General features: G+C 38.5%; 2 protein-coding genes across 2 annotated transcripts in view; both read right to left on the minus strand.

Annotated features, from left to right (window-relative positions):
* Positions 1-21186, minus strand: part of LOC121370560 — a 407496-nt gene that overhangs the window by 224187 nt on the left and 162123 nt on the right. The gene's annotated exons all lie outside the window — the stretch shown is intronic.
* LOC121370557 (transcription initiation protein SPT3 homolog) overlaps positions 1-21186 on the minus strand; it is a 91613-nt gene that overhangs the window by 2813 nt on the left and 67614 nt on the right. The window contains exons 5-11 of the mRNA XM_041495866.1: positions 13532-13637; positions 11322-11396; positions 9495-9556; positions 5283-5358; positions 3899-4020; positions 2170-2331; positions 482-628 (exon numbers count right to left, since the gene is read on the minus strand). Of these exons, the coding sequence (XP_041351800.1) occupies positions 482-628; positions 2170-2331; positions 3899-4020; positions 5283-5358; positions 9495-9556; positions 11322-11396; positions 13532-13637 (750 nt within the window). The remainder of the gene's footprint in view (positions 1-481; positions 629-2169; positions 2332-3898; positions 4021-5282; positions 5359-9494; positions 9557-11321; positions 11397-13531; positions 13638-21186) is intronic.

Consider the following 21186-nt stretch of genomic DNA (forward strand, 5'->3'; position numbering starts at 1 on the left):
TGCTGAGGATGAACATCCCCTCCCCCAAAAAAATATCTCATTCCACTACGAGACACCATCTTCCAGGCAGGGGTCAGAGTGTGAATACTTGCAAGCATTGTCTACAAGAAATATTAAAATTCATCTACAAAATCATCATTTTCAACACAATTTGCTTTATATCTAAACAGGGACGCGGTCAATCTAGGATCTTGATATTGATTTGTAGCATTTGCTTAATTTTTATAAATGGACTATTTCTGTGTCAATTACTTTAAATGACATTATGCATGAATTCATATTGGTAACTATGACCCAATTTCCCCCACAAAAAGTCACATATTCGAAAATGACTGAATAAATGAATGAATAAATGAATAAATGAATGAATGAATGAATAAATAAATAAATGAATGGATGTTTAACAAAAAAAGAAGAAAAGATATCGGCTATCCGTCGTCAAACACATCTGAACTTGAGAAAACACCTTTTTCCACTTTACCTTCTTTCTCTTCTTGGATTTCAGCTTTGTGTTGCCTCCCGATGAACTGCCTTGTGAGCTCGACAGGCCTAAGGACCCTCCAGGCGTCAGAGAGGGGGGTGTCTGGGTTGATGGTGTTGAAGGGGTGGATGGGGGACTTGGTGGTTGCTGCAAGAGAGGACTGTGTCTTTGATGGCAGGTTTTGTAAAATTGCGACATTTACATTTTAGAACATTCAATGATGGAATGAAATAATGAAACACATGGTATATTTATGACCAAATTTAGATCACAAGAAGATTGTTTTGTTTAACGACACCACTAGAGCACATTGATTAATTAATCATCTGATACTGGATGTTAAACATTTGGTCATTCTGACACATTTTTCCTAATGTAGCAAGGGATCTTTTATATTCACTTTCCCACAGAGACGAAAGTACATACCACGGCCTTTGACCAGGTGTGGTGCACTGATTGGAACGAGAAAAACCCCAATCAGTTGAATGGATCTACCGATGTGGTTCCATCCTGCGACACAAACACCTCAAGCGAGCACTCTACCCACTGAGCTAAATCCCGCCAAATGTAGAACACTACAGGGAGTAGTGACGCCTGTATAAAATATAGCGATGTAATGTCAGAACTGTTGGACTGACTGCCAATAATAGAGTTAACTTCCTGAAACTGTGGATAAGGGGTTTGGTTGCAGTCAATATTTGCTGTTACTAGTTATGTATTTCTTTATTTCTTTCCATCAATATATTTTAGAATTTAATAGCTTGGTTTTATCTTTTAAAATGCTTAATGCAATCATTAGGGGGGTACTTAAATTTGATACGGGTGTGTAACAATTTATCTGGCCCAGTTGGCTACTGTTACTTTTAAGTTAAAAGTTTCAACCAGGGTAATGAATCTATGTCTGAAACATACATGTAGGTAAGCTAGTTTTACTGCGAATATGTTTGTGACTAATATTAGTCTCATACATATCACAATAAAACTAGTTTACATGTGCCTATGTTGCCTCAGTGGTGCCATGGTTAAGAAATCAGCCATAAGGTTGGTAGGTACTGGGTTTGCAGCCTGGTACCGCCTCCCACCCAGAGTGAGTTTTTACGACTCATTGGGTAGGTGTAAGACTACTACATCCTCTTCTCTCTCACTAACCACTAACAATTAACACTCTATCCTAGACAGACAGTGCAGATAGCTGAGGTGCGTGCCCAGGACAGCGTGCTTGAACCTTAATTGGATCCCCACCCAGAGCGAGTTTTAACGACTCAATGGGTAGGTGTAAGACCACTACATCATCTTCTCTCTCACTAACCACTAACAATTAACACTCTATCCTAGACAGACAGTGCAGATAGCTGAGGTGCGTGCCCAGGACAGCGTGCTTGAACCTTAATTGGATCCCCACCCAGAGCGAGTTTTAACGACTCAATGGGTAGGTGTAAGACCACTACATCCTCTTCTCTCTCACTAACAACTAACCTAGTGTCCTGAACAGACAGCTCAGAAATCTTAGGTGTGTGCATAGGACAGTGTGCTTGAATCATAACTGGATATAAGAAAATAAGAAAATGAAATAAATCCAGTCATTGGTTGATTAACCTAGTTGAAACTCAGCTTAAAAATCACAGTAGCCAACGGAGCCAATTAAAACAGCAGTCTTGCTGTGATATGTATGTGACTAATAGCAATACCCGACTCGGTGAAGTCATTCCCGTGGAACTCTTGGTCTCCCCTAAAGCAGGCGAGGACAAGACGTCGTGGTAGTTGAGACAGACAGGAGGGTGGACTAGCACCATCGGGTCGGTCGCGCTGGCTTTCATGTCCTGTTTCACCAACAGAGCCAAGTCAACAATCTGCAGGGAATAAAAATCAGTTGTAGTAAATCAGTTGAGGTATCTATAGTGAAGAAGCTGAATATAGTCTCCTAACGTTAAAAGTTTGTTTTGTTTAACAACACCACAAGAGCTCAATGATTAAAACTGCACGTAATTATCAGCTTTTGGATGTTAATTTTCTTTTAATTTGGACACATACAGAGACCATTACATTAAAGGTACAGACCCAAGTTTTTAAACACTAATGCATATTTTTCACCTAGACCCTAGTTTCAACCCGTAAAAATTGACAATAATTTACAAACCTGTAACAAATTTGGATACAACAGAGTGAAATAAGTCTGTGATGTGAAATACCCTTAAAAATAGACTAAAACGTGACTCCATAACCGTTACTTCTCGGACGCACGTGCGGTTTTTTTAAATAAGAAAAATGCATTTTGTGGTGTTAGAAACAACAGGATGACCAGAAACACTTCGGTTGTATGGAAATGGATAATCTAAACACTAAAATATAAGTAATGTTTGATTTCAGTGATCATAAACGGCTCTAATGGTGAGAAATACGCTGTAAGTATTTAAAAACTAGGGTCTGTCCCTTTAAGGACTCTTCTACATTCACTTTACCACTGACAGGACAGCATATATATATACCGGGTACCACAGACTTTGATACATAAGCTGTGAGGTACTGGTTGGAACAGGATTTTTTTTTTTGTTCCCCGAGGCTCCATTCTTCAACTCAAGCACTCCACAGTCTCATACATCAATAATACTGATTTTTATTGACCTTTTTTTTTGTTGTTAAAGGGATACTGTCACAGATTTAAGGACCTTATTTCTCTAAAAATGGATAATAAATAAACATCACATTAATTGTTTGAAACCAAATCTAGCTATCGCATCACCTTAACTGAACCATGATGGAGTGAAATCCATGTCAACCCTCTCGGCAATTTTAGTTTTTGAATTATGGACCATTGCCATAATTCAATTATTTTTACAAAATATCATTAATAAATGGGAGTATGGTGGTTATGAAGATGGTTGAATAAAGTACATTTAGGGACAAATCAAATTATTTTTGTTCAGGTAATACTTTGTTAGACCATTAAATAGGTCAGTGGTCTGTGACAATATGCCTTTAAAAAGGCATACACTGGCGTTACTTGCTACTTTACTCCTTATAGCATGGATCATATGTCCCTTACCTTAAAGCCTTGAGATTTTGATATACGAATTAAGAGAGTTATCGCAGAACTTGTGAAGTACAAAATTAAAAAAATTAAATAAAAATTGGTGCATAAATTGCTTGTTTGATGTACTGTGCAAGGTTACATGCACAGTGCTTATCTGAAAATGCATTCAATCCCTTGTATGGAGGAATATAAACCACAAACTTATAAAATGTTTGAAACACCTGTAAAACATTGGGTTTTTTATATTTGGCATCTTATGGACTTATTAGTTTTTAAAATAAATTCTTCAACTGTAAATGCTCAGGCTTAAGATCTTAATGTAAGAATTGTAATGATACAAGTATGTAGATGTATGTCAACAGGAATGGTGTGTGTGAAATAACTACCTGGGCCACCGTTTCGTACGCCAGGTAGCTGATGACCTCAAGGGCGTGAACGTTGGGTTTGATGTCGATGGTCACACCAGCCATCAGCCAATCTTTGAACCTCTGTGACTTGTATTTCCGACCTTAAGAAAATGAAAAAAGTCAAACCATAAAAACAAGGATGTGTTTACCCATATGAAAAATAAAAGCTGAAATGATCTTAAAACAGCTAAAAATGTAACAAACATCACACATGAATAGCTAATTTTTCTGCATTTCAAATTGAATCCAGTGTGATTTGTAAATATTATATGAAAAAACAACAACTAACTTGAAATCAGGTGTTGACACTAGTACAATGTATTAAATTACTTGATAAAGCCATCCTGTTTTTGACACTATTTTTAAAGTACTAAGCTAGCCTAGTTTTGACTCTGCTACACTGCTATTAAAGTACTTACATATGACAAAGCTATCCTGTTTTTAACACTAATGTTAAAGATCTTACTGAAGTCTGACTTGTCTTGACACTATTAAAATACAGGGGCAAGACATAGCCCAGTGGCAAAGTGTTCCGTTGATGCACGGTCGGCCTGGGATCGATCCCCGTCAGTGGGCCCATTGGGCTATTTCTCGTTCCAGCCAGTGCACCATGACTGGTACATCAAAGGCCATGGTGTATACTATCCTGTCTATGAGATGGTGCATATAAAAGATCCCTTGCTGCTAATCGAAAAGAGTAGACCATGAAGTGGCGACAGCTGGTTTCCTCCCTCAATATCTGTGTGGTCCTTAACCATATAACCATAAATAAAATGTGTTGAGTGCGTCGTTAAATAAAACATTTCCTTCTTCCTTCCTTTTAAAATACTTTATAAGATAGTCCTCGTTTTGACACAGACGTCAAGATACTTACTACAGTCAGCCTGGTTTACACTTCTATTAATTAAAGTAGTACTCATATCCAACTGGTTTTGACACTTCTATTAAAGTACTGACTCAATAAGACTGGTTTTGGCACTACTCATCATAATATAACCAGCTTGGTTTGGACAATGTTTTTAAAGAATTTACTAATCTCAGACTGATTTTCAGATTGATTGATTGATTTCAACTTATTTTCGTGCTTATATCCAATTAAGGTTCAAGCACGCTGTCCTGGGCACACACCTCAGCTCTCTGGGCTGTCTGTCCAGGACAGTGGGTTAGTTGTTAGTTGGTTAGTGGTTAGTGAGAGAGAAGAGGGTGTAGTGGCCTTACACCTACCCATTGAGCCCTTAAGAACTCACTCTGGGTTGGAGCCGGTACCGGGCTGCGAACCCTGTACCTACCAGCCTGTAGTCCGATGGCTTAACCACTGCGCCACGGAGGCCGGTAATTTTCAGACATCTATTAAAGTTCTTACTAAATCCAGCCTGTCTAGCCTCAGAAAATTCCATGTATTGTTGAGCATCCATTGACCTGGCCTGTACTTCTGCTCTCTGAAAACAAATTAACATTTATAATGTATGCATACATTCAGTGAAAAACAATATATATCAATGTACAATTAAAATGCAAATTTTGGGCCCATCTACTAAGTATGTACGCTGAGGGGGTGGTTAGGTTGTGTTTTATATGTACAAAATATGTACAGAGTACATATTGAATTATATGCACACTTTTTGAAACCTTGTTTCGGTTTTGTACACAATAAGTATAGCACATCTCACAGTAATTGCACTTGAAATCCATATTTCGTAAATAATACAAGTTTTTAATTACAAAATTTTATTCATATTCAGGTACATTACCGTAGTAATGTTAAAAAACAACAACTGAATATCAGTTTTGCATTGGAATTTGTCCAGCATTGTCAAAACAAAAATGTCATGTACAGCTGTATTAACCACATTAAAATAAAACTGGTACACTAACCCTTGACCCCTGTCAAAATTCTATGACAAACAGATAAACAACACTGTTTACAGGTCGATATGTTTTTATTTTTCAAAATTTTGGACAAAATATTAAGTTTAACTTTAGAAAGATGAAAGAAATAAAAAGTACCAGGACTAGCTAATTTTGAAAGCAGTTGGCAAATTTTATTTTAATTTGGCGAAATAACTGCATGTAATAATTGACATTTTTTAGAAAATAACTGTTGATTTCTGCAATTTTTAACGTTTAATTTACAATTTGGCGAAATATTTTTCTCACCCAGAGGTAACCCTGCTGTACCTTTTGTCAAATATATCATATCAAAAAATTACCTTTGAATGTGTTATATTTATTGTGCACGAAGCCAAAACATGGGTGCGACGTTAATTTTATCTGATGTACTTTTCAGCATGAAAGATCAATGTACATGTATGCCTGTGCATGGGGAGGAGGGGGTAATGACCAAACATAAAAAAGGTGTATGTGGGGAAAGAGGGGGGGTGTGTGTGTGTATAAATTTTAGGATTTTGTGATCGTGTGCTATACGGACTCTTCCAGTAGGACACTGTCACAATGTTAACACCTGTCCAAGGCAAGTGGTTTTGGGTGTAGGACAAGTCAAGTGTTTCAACCATTTTGTCTGACTGGACAAGTCAACTGAAAATCAAATTTAATATTAGTCAACTCTTTCAACTAAAACATTTCGGCGGGACAAACAGATTTCCAACGAAACAAACAAAAATCAAGAGGAACTTGTCTTATAGGACAAGTACACTCATGTCACCTTAGTCTGCGTGGCACAAAAGTCTGCGCATGTTAATGACGTTACATTACGTCTTCAAACAAGTGTCGGGGTATGTTTGTAAACAAACAAACAACGTTAATTTAATTCACAAAACCATTGTTAAAACAACACATCTTGATTGTGAATATATGTATAAAACTGGTCGATAACACTTTTATTGAAAAAACCTCTGAATTAATGCACTAAAAGTATACTTTTGCCAGCCTTGTTTTTCTATCACCTGTCAACTCGTGTCTGTCAACGTTGTAATGATCAACCTTGCATATCAACTTATATAAATTTACTTAGAAGCTTCAATACATACCTTATTGTAATTTATGAATCCATAAATGAAATGAATGTCTTATTTTATCTGTTGACATAAACACAGACCTGTCAACCTTTAGTCAAGAGAAAGCAGGAGGTGTGTGTTGAAAAAGCAGGAGATTTTGTCAAAAAGCAGGAGATTTTTTAAATTCACACAATTTAACCCAAAATCGCAAGATTTAAAAAAAACATTATTACAATAAGTTATATGAATACTATATAATGTCATATATACTTCTTAACCTTAGATCTTGGCATTAAAAAAAAAAAAAAAAAAAAATTAAAATTTTTTTTTTTTTTTTTTTTAAAGTTTAAATATTATTATGATTTAATACATATTAAAAAAAAAAAAAATATTTTATCCAAAAATGTTAAGAACATGGACAAGAAATAAAAAATTTAATTAGTACATTTACGGTATTACACTTACAGCCTTACAGGTTGCGTTACATTATCATTTGTGGTTAGTGTACCTAAGTACCAAAGACAAATTTATATAAATCTTATAAATTAATATTCAGTTTTTACTATAATGAGGAACGGTGGCGTGGTACTTATTTAAAATCATTATAATGATGCAATAAACATTGTATTTTCATTAATTAATCATAAGTAAAACCTCATTACGGACATCGTGTGAAATATACCGGAATTATACCCATTTCCGTGAGTAACTTTATGTCAATGTCAAACACAACATTTTTTAATTGTACAAAAATAATTTCTTGAAGAGTACCCTTATAACCAACATTTTACTGCACAAACATACAAAATTAACTGACACAAGTATGTTTATACAGCTAATTGGTCTTTTCGTTGTCTTGCTGTGACATGTGATTTTAACATGCATCGTGTGTATCGCTGTCAACTCGGAGTCTGGCAGTTCAGATTCGTCATAGTTGCATTATGTAATCCAGTGGGAAGACATTTTACAATTCAGAGGTGTTATTAGAACTAAATTGGATAGTTTTCTTTGTTTTTTTTATGCAACACTGAATGTCAATACACAGCCTGTTGAATTAGCGGCAACACGCTTCGTAGCCATTACGATGACAACAAACATTATAATAACAGTAACACATCATTTTATAAACTCCATGCGCTTTTTTAACAATATAAATAGGCTATCCCACAATTCTCACTTCGGCAAAGGTTAAACAGTCGGGACAATTCGGCCTGTTACATTCTCAGAAAACGAAAGTAGTCGACATTTTCCGAATGAGAAAAAAAGGTAGAGTTACTTCCCTTATGTTATTTTGACAAGAGAGGATCGATTTTTTTTTTATGCTTACAAAAATGTCATTTAACAGGAGAAACTGTCTCCCGCACAGGGGAAAGGAGATTTGATCAAATACCGGGAGACTCCCACGGAAACCGGGAGGGTTGACAGGTCTGCATAAACATCCAAGCATACTTTGAATTTCCCTCTGAGTGACACAATGCAAAATGGCTGCACACAGACTTTGAAGATTGCACTTACAGCATGGCACTTACAGCTATAGTCTGTTTCAAAATTATCATTGATTGTCCTATATGTCTAACGAACACTATTTGTGCTCATTTACACAGTTAATAACAGACAATTTTTGTTGAATAATGATCAAATATTTTTACATTGGCTTTTTTTTATATTGTCATTTTGTGTTGTCCAAACTAAGGAGCATGGAACACCATATATATATATGACTGGTATATAAAAGGCTGTGATATGTGCCATCCTGTTTATGGGATGGTGCATATAAAAGATCCCTTGCTGCTAATGGGAAAATGTAGCCGGTTTCCTCTCTAAAACTAATTTGCAAAATTACAAAATGTTTGACATCCAATAGTCGATAATTAATATAAACCAGTGAGCTCTAGTGGTGTTATTAAACAAAACTTTTTTTTCCCCCATCTACATAACCACCATATCCCATGATTCTTAAATTATAATAAAAGTAATGACAATATGGAGCACAAATGGGTGACATATTATTTTGACTCACATGATGGGCATCCTCTAAATAACCACAAAGTCAAAATGGTTTATCAAGCTTTTACATTGATAAAGTATGGCTTATACCTTATCCCTTTTTTGCATCATCAAAACATTATTTTATATTTTTGTATATGTTTTGAGCTACCTACATGTATCTTGTCTCTGGAGCTATGGTCATTCTAAAAAGATAAGCAACCAATTCTTAAATTCCGATATGGAGAAACATTAAAAGTTTGTTTGTTTTGCTTAACGACACCACTAGAACACACTGATTTATTTATAATCGGCTATTGGATGTCAAACATTTGGTAATTCTGACTCGGAAGTCATCAGAGGAAACCCACTACATTGTTCCTAATGCAGCGAAAGATCTTTTATATGCACTTTCCCATAGACAGGAAAGCACATACCATGGCCTTTGACCAGTTGTGGTGTACTGATTGAAATGAGAGAAAAAAATCCAATCATCTGAATGGATCCACCAAGGTGGTTCGATCCTGTGATGCATGTACCTCTGTTGAGCACAAAACCGACTGAGCTATAAATCCTGCCCAGAGAGAAACATTACTACAAATCTGGCACTAAATGATGGAGAAAAAAATACATACCACCAATCTTTCATGCTTTATGTGATCCACTCGGTCTTCATCAAACAGAGCAAGCAATTCCCCTGTGGTGAAACAGAAACACTTCGTAATGTGTCGTAATTTATCATGTTATGTGCTAACATATTGATCTTAAATTCTCTTGTGGTTACACCAAAAAATGTCTGGATTCTTGTGTACTTTTGTATTAAAGTTAAAACTTTGTTTTGTTTCATGACATCACTAGAGCTCATCGACTTATTATTCATCATCGACTATTGGATGAGAAACATTTTTACTTTTTTTTTTACTTGTAGTCTTAAAGGTAATCTGGACACCTCAATAGCCGATATATTTTTGTCCATCCATCCATCCATTCCATCCATCCCATCCATTCCATCCATCCATACATCCATTCCATCCCATCAATCCATCCATCCCTCCATCCATCCATTCCATCCATCCATCCATTCATCCATCCATACCATCCATCCATTCATTTCATCCATCCATCCATCCATCCATCCATCCATCCTTCCATCCATCATCCATCCATCCATCCTTCCATCCTTCCATCCATTCATCCATTCATTCCATCCATTCCATCCATCCATTCATTCATTCCATCCATCCATTCCATCCATCCATCCATCCATTCATTCATTCATTCATTTCATCCATCCATCCATCCATCCATCCATCCATCCATCCATCCATTCGTTCATTCATTCATTCATTCCATCCATCCATCCATCCATCCATTCCATCCATCCATCCATCCATTCCATCCATTCCATCCATTCATTCATTTCATCCATCCATCCATGCGTTCGTTCATTCATTCATTCATTCATTCATTCATTCATTCATTCATTCATTCATTCATTCATTCATTCCATCCATCCATCCATCCATCCATTCCATCCATCCATTCATTCCATCGGCGTTGGGACGTAGCCCAGTGGTAAAGTGTTTGCTTAATGTGCGGTCGGTCTAGGATCGATCCCCGTCGGTGGACCCATTGGGCTATTTCTCGTTCCAGCCAGTGCCCCACAACTGGTGTAGCAAAGGCTGTGGTATGTACTATTCTGTCTGTGGGATGATGCATATAAAAAATCCCTTGCTGCTAAACAAAAAGAGTAGCCATGAAGTGGCGACAGCGGCTTTCCTCTCAATATCTGTGTGGTCCTTAGCCGTATGTCTGACGCCATATAACCGTAAATAAAATGTGTTGAGTGTGTCATTAAGTAAAACATTTCCTTCCTTCCTTCCTTCACTCTTTCATTAAAGGAAACCAGCTACATTTGTCCAGCAGCAATGGATCTTTTATATTTACCACAGACAAAACAGCATAATATACCACGGCCTCTAACTTACTTCATGATGTACTGGTTGGGATGGGAAAAAACAATCAGAGAATCGGTTCACTGAGGTAGTTGGATCCTATGACACAAGCACCTTAGGAAAGCCCTAGAGCTATAGATCCATTCTAAATGTTGTACTAAGTTACTTTGTTTCATGTGTGTTACATCATGTAACCAACTGATTAGAAACCAATTAATTAAAACATATATACAAATGGTCAACACTGATCAAATGAACGAAACCCGCTGTCGCCACTTCATGGGCTACTCTTTTTGATTAGCAGCAAGGGATCTTTTATATGCATCATCCCACAGACAGGACAGTACATACCACATGCCTTTGTTACACCAGTTGTGGAGCAGTCTGGAACGAGAAATAGCCCAATGAGCCCACCGACGGGAATCGATCCTAGATAGATTGTGCATCACGGGATACATTCCACTCCAGCAGGATAAAAGTGCACCTAATACCTGTAGTACCAATTACCTGTTCCGTCAATCGATGACAAAAAGTCGTAACAGATTTTACGTCTCTTTCTTGTTGGTTGTACAGTCTTTTCCCCTGTGAATATAAAACAAACTCGGACTGAACAGAATCAGGATAACTCTTGATAATCTATTAACATCAATATGATACAATGATTAATGAATTACTGATCATCACTAGTACGCCACAGTAATAATTATGTCCCTAAGCACTGCAAAGATTCATTTCATACACAGGGCATACGAACTGCTTGCAGTCTGGGACCAGAATATTTGTTCTAGTTCAATCAACCAGTCTTAGCAAACGTTCCCTAGACGTTAATGCACCCTTTTCATTGGTCAATTGGTCTCGTCGTTTAGGAGGTTGATGGCCATTGCTACCTATGCATTATGTCATTCCATAATTGACAGTAGTACTTGATGTCACGTAATATGTAATGCTGCATGCATTCTTTTTAGTGATGTAACATAAGATTATCAGCTGAGAAAAGGAGTGATGTCACGGTACAAAAATAAAATGCAGTGAATTTTATAATAAAATTTTACTACAATTATGAGTATAATTAACTAGAAAGTATTTCTGGCACTCGTCCTTTTGTAGACGTTTTTTGTGACACTCGTCTCAAGACAATCAATCCTTAAAGTTCGCTCCAAAGATTGATTTTCTTGAGGAAGAAGGAAATTTTTATTTAACGACACACTCAACACATTTTATTTACGGTTATATGGCGTCAGACATATGGTTAAGGACCACACAGATAATGGAAGGAGGAAACCCGCTGTCGCTACTTCATGGGTTACTCTTTTCGATTGGCAGCAAGGGATCTTTTATATGCACCATCCCATAGACAGGATAGCACATACCCCGGCCTTTGAGGTACCAGTCGTGGTGCACTGGCTGGAGAGAGAAATAGCCCAAGGGGCCCACTGACAAGGGATTTTCTTGAGACTCATGTCAGAAACTCAGAGCTTCTAGAATTTTTATAACATCCACTAGCCATGGGATCAGTGATTTAATTTTTTTTACTAGCCACCATAAAATATTCACTAGCCCTGCTTTACTTTAAGTTAATACAATTTTACTAAATAATAGTAATAATCAGATATGTCACCTAAAGATGGAGATAAGAGGTTAAAACACTAACATTGGGGGTTGGGGTGGAGTCAGGATAATCATATTTACAAAATAGACTTAACTGCAACATTTGACAAAAATAATTTTCACAGCCACCGGGCATGATGCCAGCAATAGTAGTAATTTACTAGCCCAACACTGAATATCACTAGCCATGGCTACCATAAACTAGAAGCCCTGGAAGCTATTAGTATGAGTTCCAAGTCATGCCCAGACTTTAGAGTCACAACAATAAGAATGCATGTAACAAATATTGTCCTTTTTATTTTTGTTCAAATAATCTTTAAAAAATAAATTGTTGTTTGTATAAAATTAGTTTTTGTTCATTGTTCTCAAAAGCTCTAAAAATTAGTAAGGCAGTTATATGCTAAGATGCTGATGAAACGTTTTTTGACTGGTCTCAAAAGCTCTAAAAATTAGTTCAGCAATTATGCTAATTACCGTAAGAGGCTGGTGAATTGTGTTATGGATGAGTTACCTAACGCTAACACACATGTACTACAGTTCTGTACTTCTTAGGCATTCTAAATTGATTTTGCAATGAGGTAGTATTTTTCACATTTTGTTCACGTGTGTCGAATGCAAATCTAATTTTAATAAATTAATCTTTTTTGTTTTGTTCGTGAACACATTAAATATAGGACGTCATTTACATGGACATAATGGACTTTAAAATTTTATAAGCCGGGGACAGACTTGCTCCATCCCAGAAACTGATGGCCCTGTGGATGATTGTAAATGGTATCTGATGTGACATCCACAACTTATCACTAGTCTAAAATTTGATAAGGTTGTAGACTTGTGAAGTGTCTATCCTACACCCATCATCTCAATGTGTTTTTACTGTTGTATGCTAAGACTACAGTGTTCGAGATTAATGGTATCCCGATATCCCGGGGATACCAGAATTTAATTTTGGATACCAGACTTCAAGAACCCAGTATCCCACCAGGATACCATATAATACTAAATTCTCAGGTGAGATACCAGATTTTGAAATGTTAGTACCCAACTGGGATACTGCCCCAAAATGTTAATCTTGAACACTGGACTATAATATGCATTACGGATGATACCTGCTGTCACTTGTTCAGTTGATTCTTGTTCCTCGTCCACACCCTTCAAAGCAGACGTCTTGAGATCTTTAACTTCCATGTACTGTAGCAGACGCAACAACTTTACCTACAGAAAAAACACATTAAAATCATTTTCTTCTGTCCCAGAAATGGGACCCGGGACAGTCATGCTTCAAACCCTAGTGGTATATGAGCATGTTAAAAATATATTGGACTTAGCAAATAATTTTCTAACACACACGTTGGTGAGAACATTATTTGTTATTTTTAATAACACATACTTGTTAACATATGTACATGTGTCAACAATTTCAAGACATACGACTGACTACTCCTAGGTGATGACCAGGTAACCAATGCCATACCATCCAATGAAAAAAACAGCATGATCAAAATGGATTGCACTGTGACGTATAGTTAACCTGGCACTCATATGTCCGTGACGCGTAAGTTAGCTACAACTTTTAGTAAAAAAAAGATGTTAAAATTTGCTTAAAACATGGTTTTTGAGGATATGTAACAAAGAGAATAATACATTTGTGTCCATTAGATACCATTTATCTCACAACTCGTTGTTAAAAACGTATTAAACTCGCTTGCGCTCATTAAGATACATTTTAAAACAACTTGTTGTGAGATAAATGGTATCTAATGACCACTCATGTATTATTCTCTATGTAATAAATAGAAATTTTACAAAGCCATTAGTGCCTGTTATTTAAGGCATGGCACATGGACCCTAGTTAGTCTTGACATATTCTTTGTTACAAGCATAATGTAGCGTATGGCCATACATGTATTATGTGATCAGACATAAGGAAGGAAGGAAATATTTTATTTAACGACACACTCAACACATTTTATTTACTGTTATATAGCAGTTTGATGTCAGGCTTAATTCATCTGACAAACAGCAGATGAATTAAGCCCGACATCAAACAGCTGCTGAGTAAACTACTAGTATGTTCTAGCGTGTTATTAGGTTATACCAGTCGTAGTGAACTGGCTGGACAAACAGCAGATGAATTAAGCCCGACATCAAACAGCTGCTGAGTAAACTACTAGTATGTTCTAGCGTGTTATTAGGTTATACCAGTCGTAGTGAACTGGCTGGACAAACAGCAGATGAATTAAGCCCGACATCAAACAGCTTCTGAGTAAACTACTAGTATGTTCTAGCGTGTTATTAGGTTATACCAGTCATAGTGAACTGGCTGGACAAACAGCAGATGAATTAAGCCCGACATCAAACAGCTGCTGAGTAACCTACTAGTATGTTCTAGCGTGTTATTAGGTTATACCAGTCGTAGTGAACTGGCTGGACAAACAGCAGATGAATTAAGCCCGACATCAAACAGCTGCTGAGTAAACTACTAGTATGTTCTAGCGTGTTATTAGGTTATACCAGTCATAGTGAACTGGCTGGACAAACAGCAGATGAATTAAGCCCGACATCAAACAGCTGCTGAGTAACCTACTAGTATGTTCTAGCGTGTTATTAGGTTATACCAGTCGTAGTGAACTGGCTGGACAAACAGCAGATGAATTAAGCCCGACATCAAACAGCTGCTGAGTAACCTACTAGTATGTTCTAGAGTGTTATTAGGTTATACCAGTCGTAGTGAACTGGCTGGACAAACAGCAGATGAATTAAGCCCGACATCAAACAGCTGCTGAGTAACCTACTAGTATGTTCTAGAGTGTTATTAGGTTATACCAGTCGTAGTGAACTGGCTGGACAAACAGCAGATGAATTAAGCCCGACATCAAACAGCTGCTGAGTAAACTACTAGTATGTTCTAGCGTGTTATTAGGTTATACCAGTCGTAGTGAACTGGCTGGACAAACAGCAGATGAATTAAGCCCGACATCAAACAGCTGCTGAGTAAACTACTAGTATGTTCTAGCGTGTTATTAGGTTATACCAGTCGTAGTGAACTGGCTGGACAAACAGCAGATGAATTAAGCCCGACATCAAACAGCTGCTGAGTAACCTACTAGTATGTTCTAGCGTGTTATTAGGTTATACCAGTCGTAGTGAACTGGCTGGACAAACAGCAGATGAATTAAGCCCGACATCAAACAGCTGCTGAGTAACCTACTAGTATGTTCTAGCGTGTTATTAGGTTATACCAGTCGTAGTGAACTGGCTGGACAAACAGCAGATGAATTAAGCCCGACATCAAACAGCTGCTGAGTAACCTACTAGTATGTTCTAGAGTGTTATTAGGTTATACCAGTCGTAGTGAACTGGCTGGACAAACAGCAGATGAATTAAGCCCGACATCAAACAGCTGCTGAGTAAACTACTAGTATGTTCTAGCGTGTTATTAGGTTATACCAGTCGTAGTGAACTGGCTGGACAAACAGCAGATGAATTAAGCCCGACATCAAACAGCTGCTGAGTAACCTACTAGTATGTTCTAGCGTGTTATTAGGTTATACCAGTCGTAGTGAACTGGCTGGACAAACAGCAGATGAATTAAGCCCGACATCAAACAGCTGCTGAGTAAACTACTAGTATGTTCTAGCGTGTTATTAGGTTATACCAGTCGTAGTGAACTGGCTGGACAAACAGCAGATGAATTAAGCCCGACATCAAACAGCTGCTGAGTAAACTACTAGTATGTTCTAGCGTGTTATTAGGTTATACCAGTCGTAGTGAACTGGCTGGACAAACAGCAGATGAATTAAGCCCGACATCAAACAGCTGCTGAGTAACCTACTAGTATGTTCTAGCGTGTTATTAGGTTATACCAGTCGTAGTGAACTGGCTGGACAAACAGCAGATGAATTAAGCCCGACATCAAACAGCTGCTGAGTAAACTACTAGTATGTTCTAGCGTGTTATTAGGTTATACCAGTCGTAGTGAACTGGCTGGACAAACAGCAGATGAATTAAGCCCGACATCAAACAGCTGCTGAGTAACCTACTAGTATGTTCTAGCGTGTTATTAGGTTATACCAGTCGTAGTGAACTGGCTGGACAAACAGCAGATGAATTAAGCCCGACATCAAACAGCTGCTGAGTAAACTACTAGTATGTTCTAGCGTGTTATTAGGTTATACCAGTCGTAGTGAACTGGCTGGACAAACAGCAGATGAATTAAGCCCGACATCAAACAGCTGCTGAGTAACCTACTAGTATGTTCTAGCGTGTTATTAGGTTATACCAGTCGTAGTGAACTGGCTGGACAAACAGCAGATGAATTAAGCCTGACATCAAACAGCTGCTGAGTAACCTACTAGTATGTTCTAGCGTGTTATTAGGTTATACCAGTCGTAGTGAACTGGCTGGACAAACAGCAGATGAATTAAGCCCGACATCAAACAGCTGCTGAGTAACCTACTAGTATGTTCTAGCGTGTTATTAGGTTATACCAGTCGTAGTGAACTGGCTGGACAAACAGCAGATGAATTAAGCCCGACATCAAACAGCTGCTGAGTAAACTACTAGTATGTTCTAGCGTGTTATTAGGTTATACCAGTCGTAGTGAACTGGCTGGACAAACAGCAGATGAATTAAGCCCGACATCAAACAGCTGCTGAGTAAACTACTAGTATGTTCTAGCGTGTTATTAGGTTATACCAGTCGTAGTGAACTGGCTGGACAAACAGCAGATGAATTAAGCCCGACATCAAACAGCTGCTGAGTAAACTACTAGTATGTTCTAGCGTGTTATTAGGTTATACCAGTCGTAGTGAACTGGCTGGACAAACAGCAGATGAATTAAGCCCGACATCAAACAGCTGCTGAGTAAACTACTAGTATGTTCTAGCGTGTTATTAGGTTATACCAGTCGTAGTGAACTGGCTGGACAAACAGCAGATGAATTAAGCCCGACATCAAACAGCTGCTGAGTAACCTACTAGTATGTTCTAGCGTGTTATTAGGTTATACCAGTCGTAGTGAACTGGCTGGACAAACAGCAGATGAATTAAGCCCGACATCAAACAGCTGCTGAGTAACCTACTAGTATGTTCTAGCGTGTTATTAGGTTATACCAGTCGTAGTGAACTGGCTGGACAAACAGCAGATGAATTAAGCCCGACATCAAACAGCTGCTGAGTAAACTACTAGTATGTTCTAGCGTGTTATTAGGTTATACCAGTCGTAGTGAACTGGCTGGACAAACAGCAGATGAATTAAGCCCGACATCAAACAGCTGCTGAGTAACCTACTAGTATGTTCTAGCGTGTTATTAGGTTATACCAGTCGTAGTGAACTGGCTGGACAAACAGCAGATGAATTAAGCCCGACATCAAACAGCTGCTGAGTAACCTACTAGTATGTTCTAGCGTGTTATTAGGTTATACCAGTCGTAGTGAACTGGCTGGACAAACAGCAGATGAATTAAGCCCGACATCAAACAGCTGCTGAGTAAACTACTAGTATGTTCTAGCGTGTTATTAGGTTATACCAGTCGTAGTGAACTGGCTGGACAAACAGCAGATGAATTAAGCCCGACATCAAACAGCTGCTGAGTAACCTACTAGTATGTTCTAGCGTGTTATTAGGTTATACCAGTCGTAGTGAACTGGCTGGACAAACAGCAGATGAATTAAGCCCGACATCAAACAGCTGCTGAGTAACCTACTAGTATGTTCTAGCGTGTTATTAGGTTATACCAGTCGTAGTGAACTGGCTGGACAAACAGCAGATGAATTAAGCCCGACATCAAACAGCTGCTGAGTAACCTACTAGTATGTTCTAGCGTGTTATTAGGTTATACCAGTCGTAGTGAACTGGCTGGACAAACAGCAGATGAATTAAGCCTGACATCAAACAGCTGCTGAGTAACCTACTAGTATGTTCTAGCGTGTTATTAGGTTATACCAGTCGTAGTGAACTGGCTGGACAAACAGCAGATGAATTAAGCCCGACATCAAACAGCTGCTGAGTAACCTACTAGTATGTTCTAGCGTGTTATTAGGTTATACCAGTCGTAGTGAACTGGCTGGACAAACAGCAGATGAATTAAGCCCGACATCAAACAGCTGCTGAGTAACCTACTAGTATGTTCTAGAGTGTTATTAGGTTATACCAGTCGTAGTGAACTGGCTGGACAAACAGCAGATGAATTAAGCCCGACATCAAACAGCTGCTGAGTAACCTACTAGTATGTTCTAGCGTGTTATTAGGTTATACCAGTCGTAGTGAACTGGCTGGACAAACAGCAGATGAATTAAGCCCGACATCAAACAGCTGCTGAGTAACCTACTAGTATGTTCTAGCGTGTTATTAGGTTATACCAGTCGTAGTGAACTGGCTGGACAAACAGCAGATGAATTAAGCCCGACATCAAACAGCTGCTGAGTAACCTACTAGTATGTTCTAGCGTGTTATTAGGTTATACCAGTCGTAGTGAACTGGCTGGACAAACAGCAGATGAATTAAGCCCGACATCAAACAGCTGCTGAGTAACCTACTAGTATGTTCTAGCGTGTTATTAGGTTATACCAGTCGTAGTGAACTGGCTGGACAAACAGCAGATGAATTAAGCCCGACATCAAACAGCTGCTGAGTAACCTACTAGTATGTTCTAGCGTGTTATTAGGTTATACCAGTCGTAGTGAACTGGCTGGACAAACAGCAGATGAATTAAGCCCGACATCAAACAGCTGCTGAGTAACCTACTAGTATGTTCTAGCGTGTTATTAGGTTATACCAGTCGTAGTGAACTGGCTGGACAAACAGCAGATGAATTAAGCCCGACATCAAACAGCTGCTGAGTAACCTACTAGTATGTTCTAGCGTGTTATTAGGTTATACCAGTCGTAGTGAACTGGCTGGACAAACAGCAGATGAATTAAGCCCGACATCAAACAGCTGCTGAGTAACCTACTAGTATGTTCTAGCGTGTTATTAGGTTATACCAGTCGTAGTGAACTGGCTGGACAAACAGCAGATGAATTAAGCCCGACATCAAACAGCTGCTGAGTAACCTACTAGTATGTTCTAGCGTGTTATTAGGTTATACCAGTCGTAGTGAACTGGCTGGACAAACAGCAGATGAATTAAGCCCGACATCAAACAGCTGCTGAGTAACCTACTAGTATGTTCTAGCGTGTTATTAGGTTATACCAGTCGTAGTGAACTGGCTGGACAAACAGCAGATGAATTAAGCCCGACATCAAACAGCTGCTGAGTAACCTACTAGTATGTTCTAGCGTGTTATTAGGTTATACCAGTCGTAGTGAACTGGCTGGACAAACAGCAGATGAATTAAGCCCGACATCAAACAGCTGCTGAGTAACCTACTAGTATGTTCTAGCGTGTTATTAGGTTATACCAGTCGTAGTGAACTGGCTGGACAAACAGCAGATGAATTAAGCCCGACATCAAACAGCTGCTGAGTAACCTACTAGTATGTTCTAGCGTGTTATTAGGTTATACCAGTCGTAGTGAACTGGCTGGACAAACAGCAGATGAATTAAGCCCGACATCAAACAGCTGCTGAGTAACCTACTAGTATGTTCTAGCGTGTTATTAGGTTATACCAGTCGTAGTGAACTGGCTGGACAAACAGCAGATGAATTAAGCCCGACATCAAACAGCTGCTGAGTAACCTACTAGTATGTTCTAGCGTGTTATTAGGTTATACCAGTCGTAGTGAACTGGCTGGACAAACAGCAGATGAATTAAGCCCGACATCAAACAGCTGCTGAGTAACCTACTAGTATGTTCTAGCGTGTTATTAGGTTATACCAGTCGTAGTGAACTGGCTGGACAAACAGCAGATGAATTAAGCCCGACATCAAACAGCTGCTGAGTAACCTACTAGTATGTTCTAGCGTGTTATTAGGTTATACCAGTCGTAGTGAACTGGCTGGACAAACAGCAGATGAATTAAGCCCGACATCAAACAGCTGCTGAGTAACCTACTAGTATGTTCTAGCGTGTTATTAGGTTATACCAGTCGTAGTGAACTGGCTGGACAAACAGCAGATGAATTAAGCCCGACATCAAACAGCTGCTGAGTAAACTACTAGTATGTTCTAGCGTGTTATTAGGTTATACCAGTCGTAGTGAACTGGCTGGACAAACAGCAGATGAATTAAGCCCGACATCAAACAGCTGCTGAGTAACCTACTAGTATGTTCTAGCGTGTTATTAGGTTATACCAGTCGTAGTGAACTGGCTGGACAAACAGCAGATGAATTAAGCCCGACATCAAACAGCTGCTGAGTAACCTACTAGTATGTTCTAGCGTGTTATTAGGTTATACCAGTCGTAGTGAACTGGCTGGACAAACAGCAGATGAATTAAGCCCGACATCAAACAGCTGCTGAGTAACCTACTAGTATGTTCTAGCGTGTTATTAGGTTATACCAGTCGTAGTGAACTGGCTGGACAAACAGCAGATGAATTAAGCCCGACATCAAACAGCTGCTGAGTAACCTACTAGTATGTTCTAGCGTGTTATTAGGTTATACCAGTCGTAGTGAACTGGCTGGACAAACAGCAGATGAATTAAGCCCGACATCAAACAGCTGCTGAGTAACCTACTAGTATGTTCTAGCGTGTTATTAGGTTATACCAGTCGTAGTGAACTGGCTGGACAAACAGCAGATGAATTAAGCCCGACATCAAACAGCTGCTGAGTAACCTACTAGTATGTTCTAGCGTGTTATTAGGTTATACCAGTCGTAGT

This window comes from Gigantopelta aegis, chromosome 4 (assembly GCF_016097555.1).
Source record: "Gigantopelta aegis isolate Gae_Host chromosome 4, Gae_host_genome, whole genome shotgun sequence".
Classification (NCBI taxonomy): domain Eukaryota; kingdom Metazoa; phylum Mollusca; class Gastropoda; order Neomphalida; family Peltospiridae; genus Gigantopelta; species Gigantopelta aegis.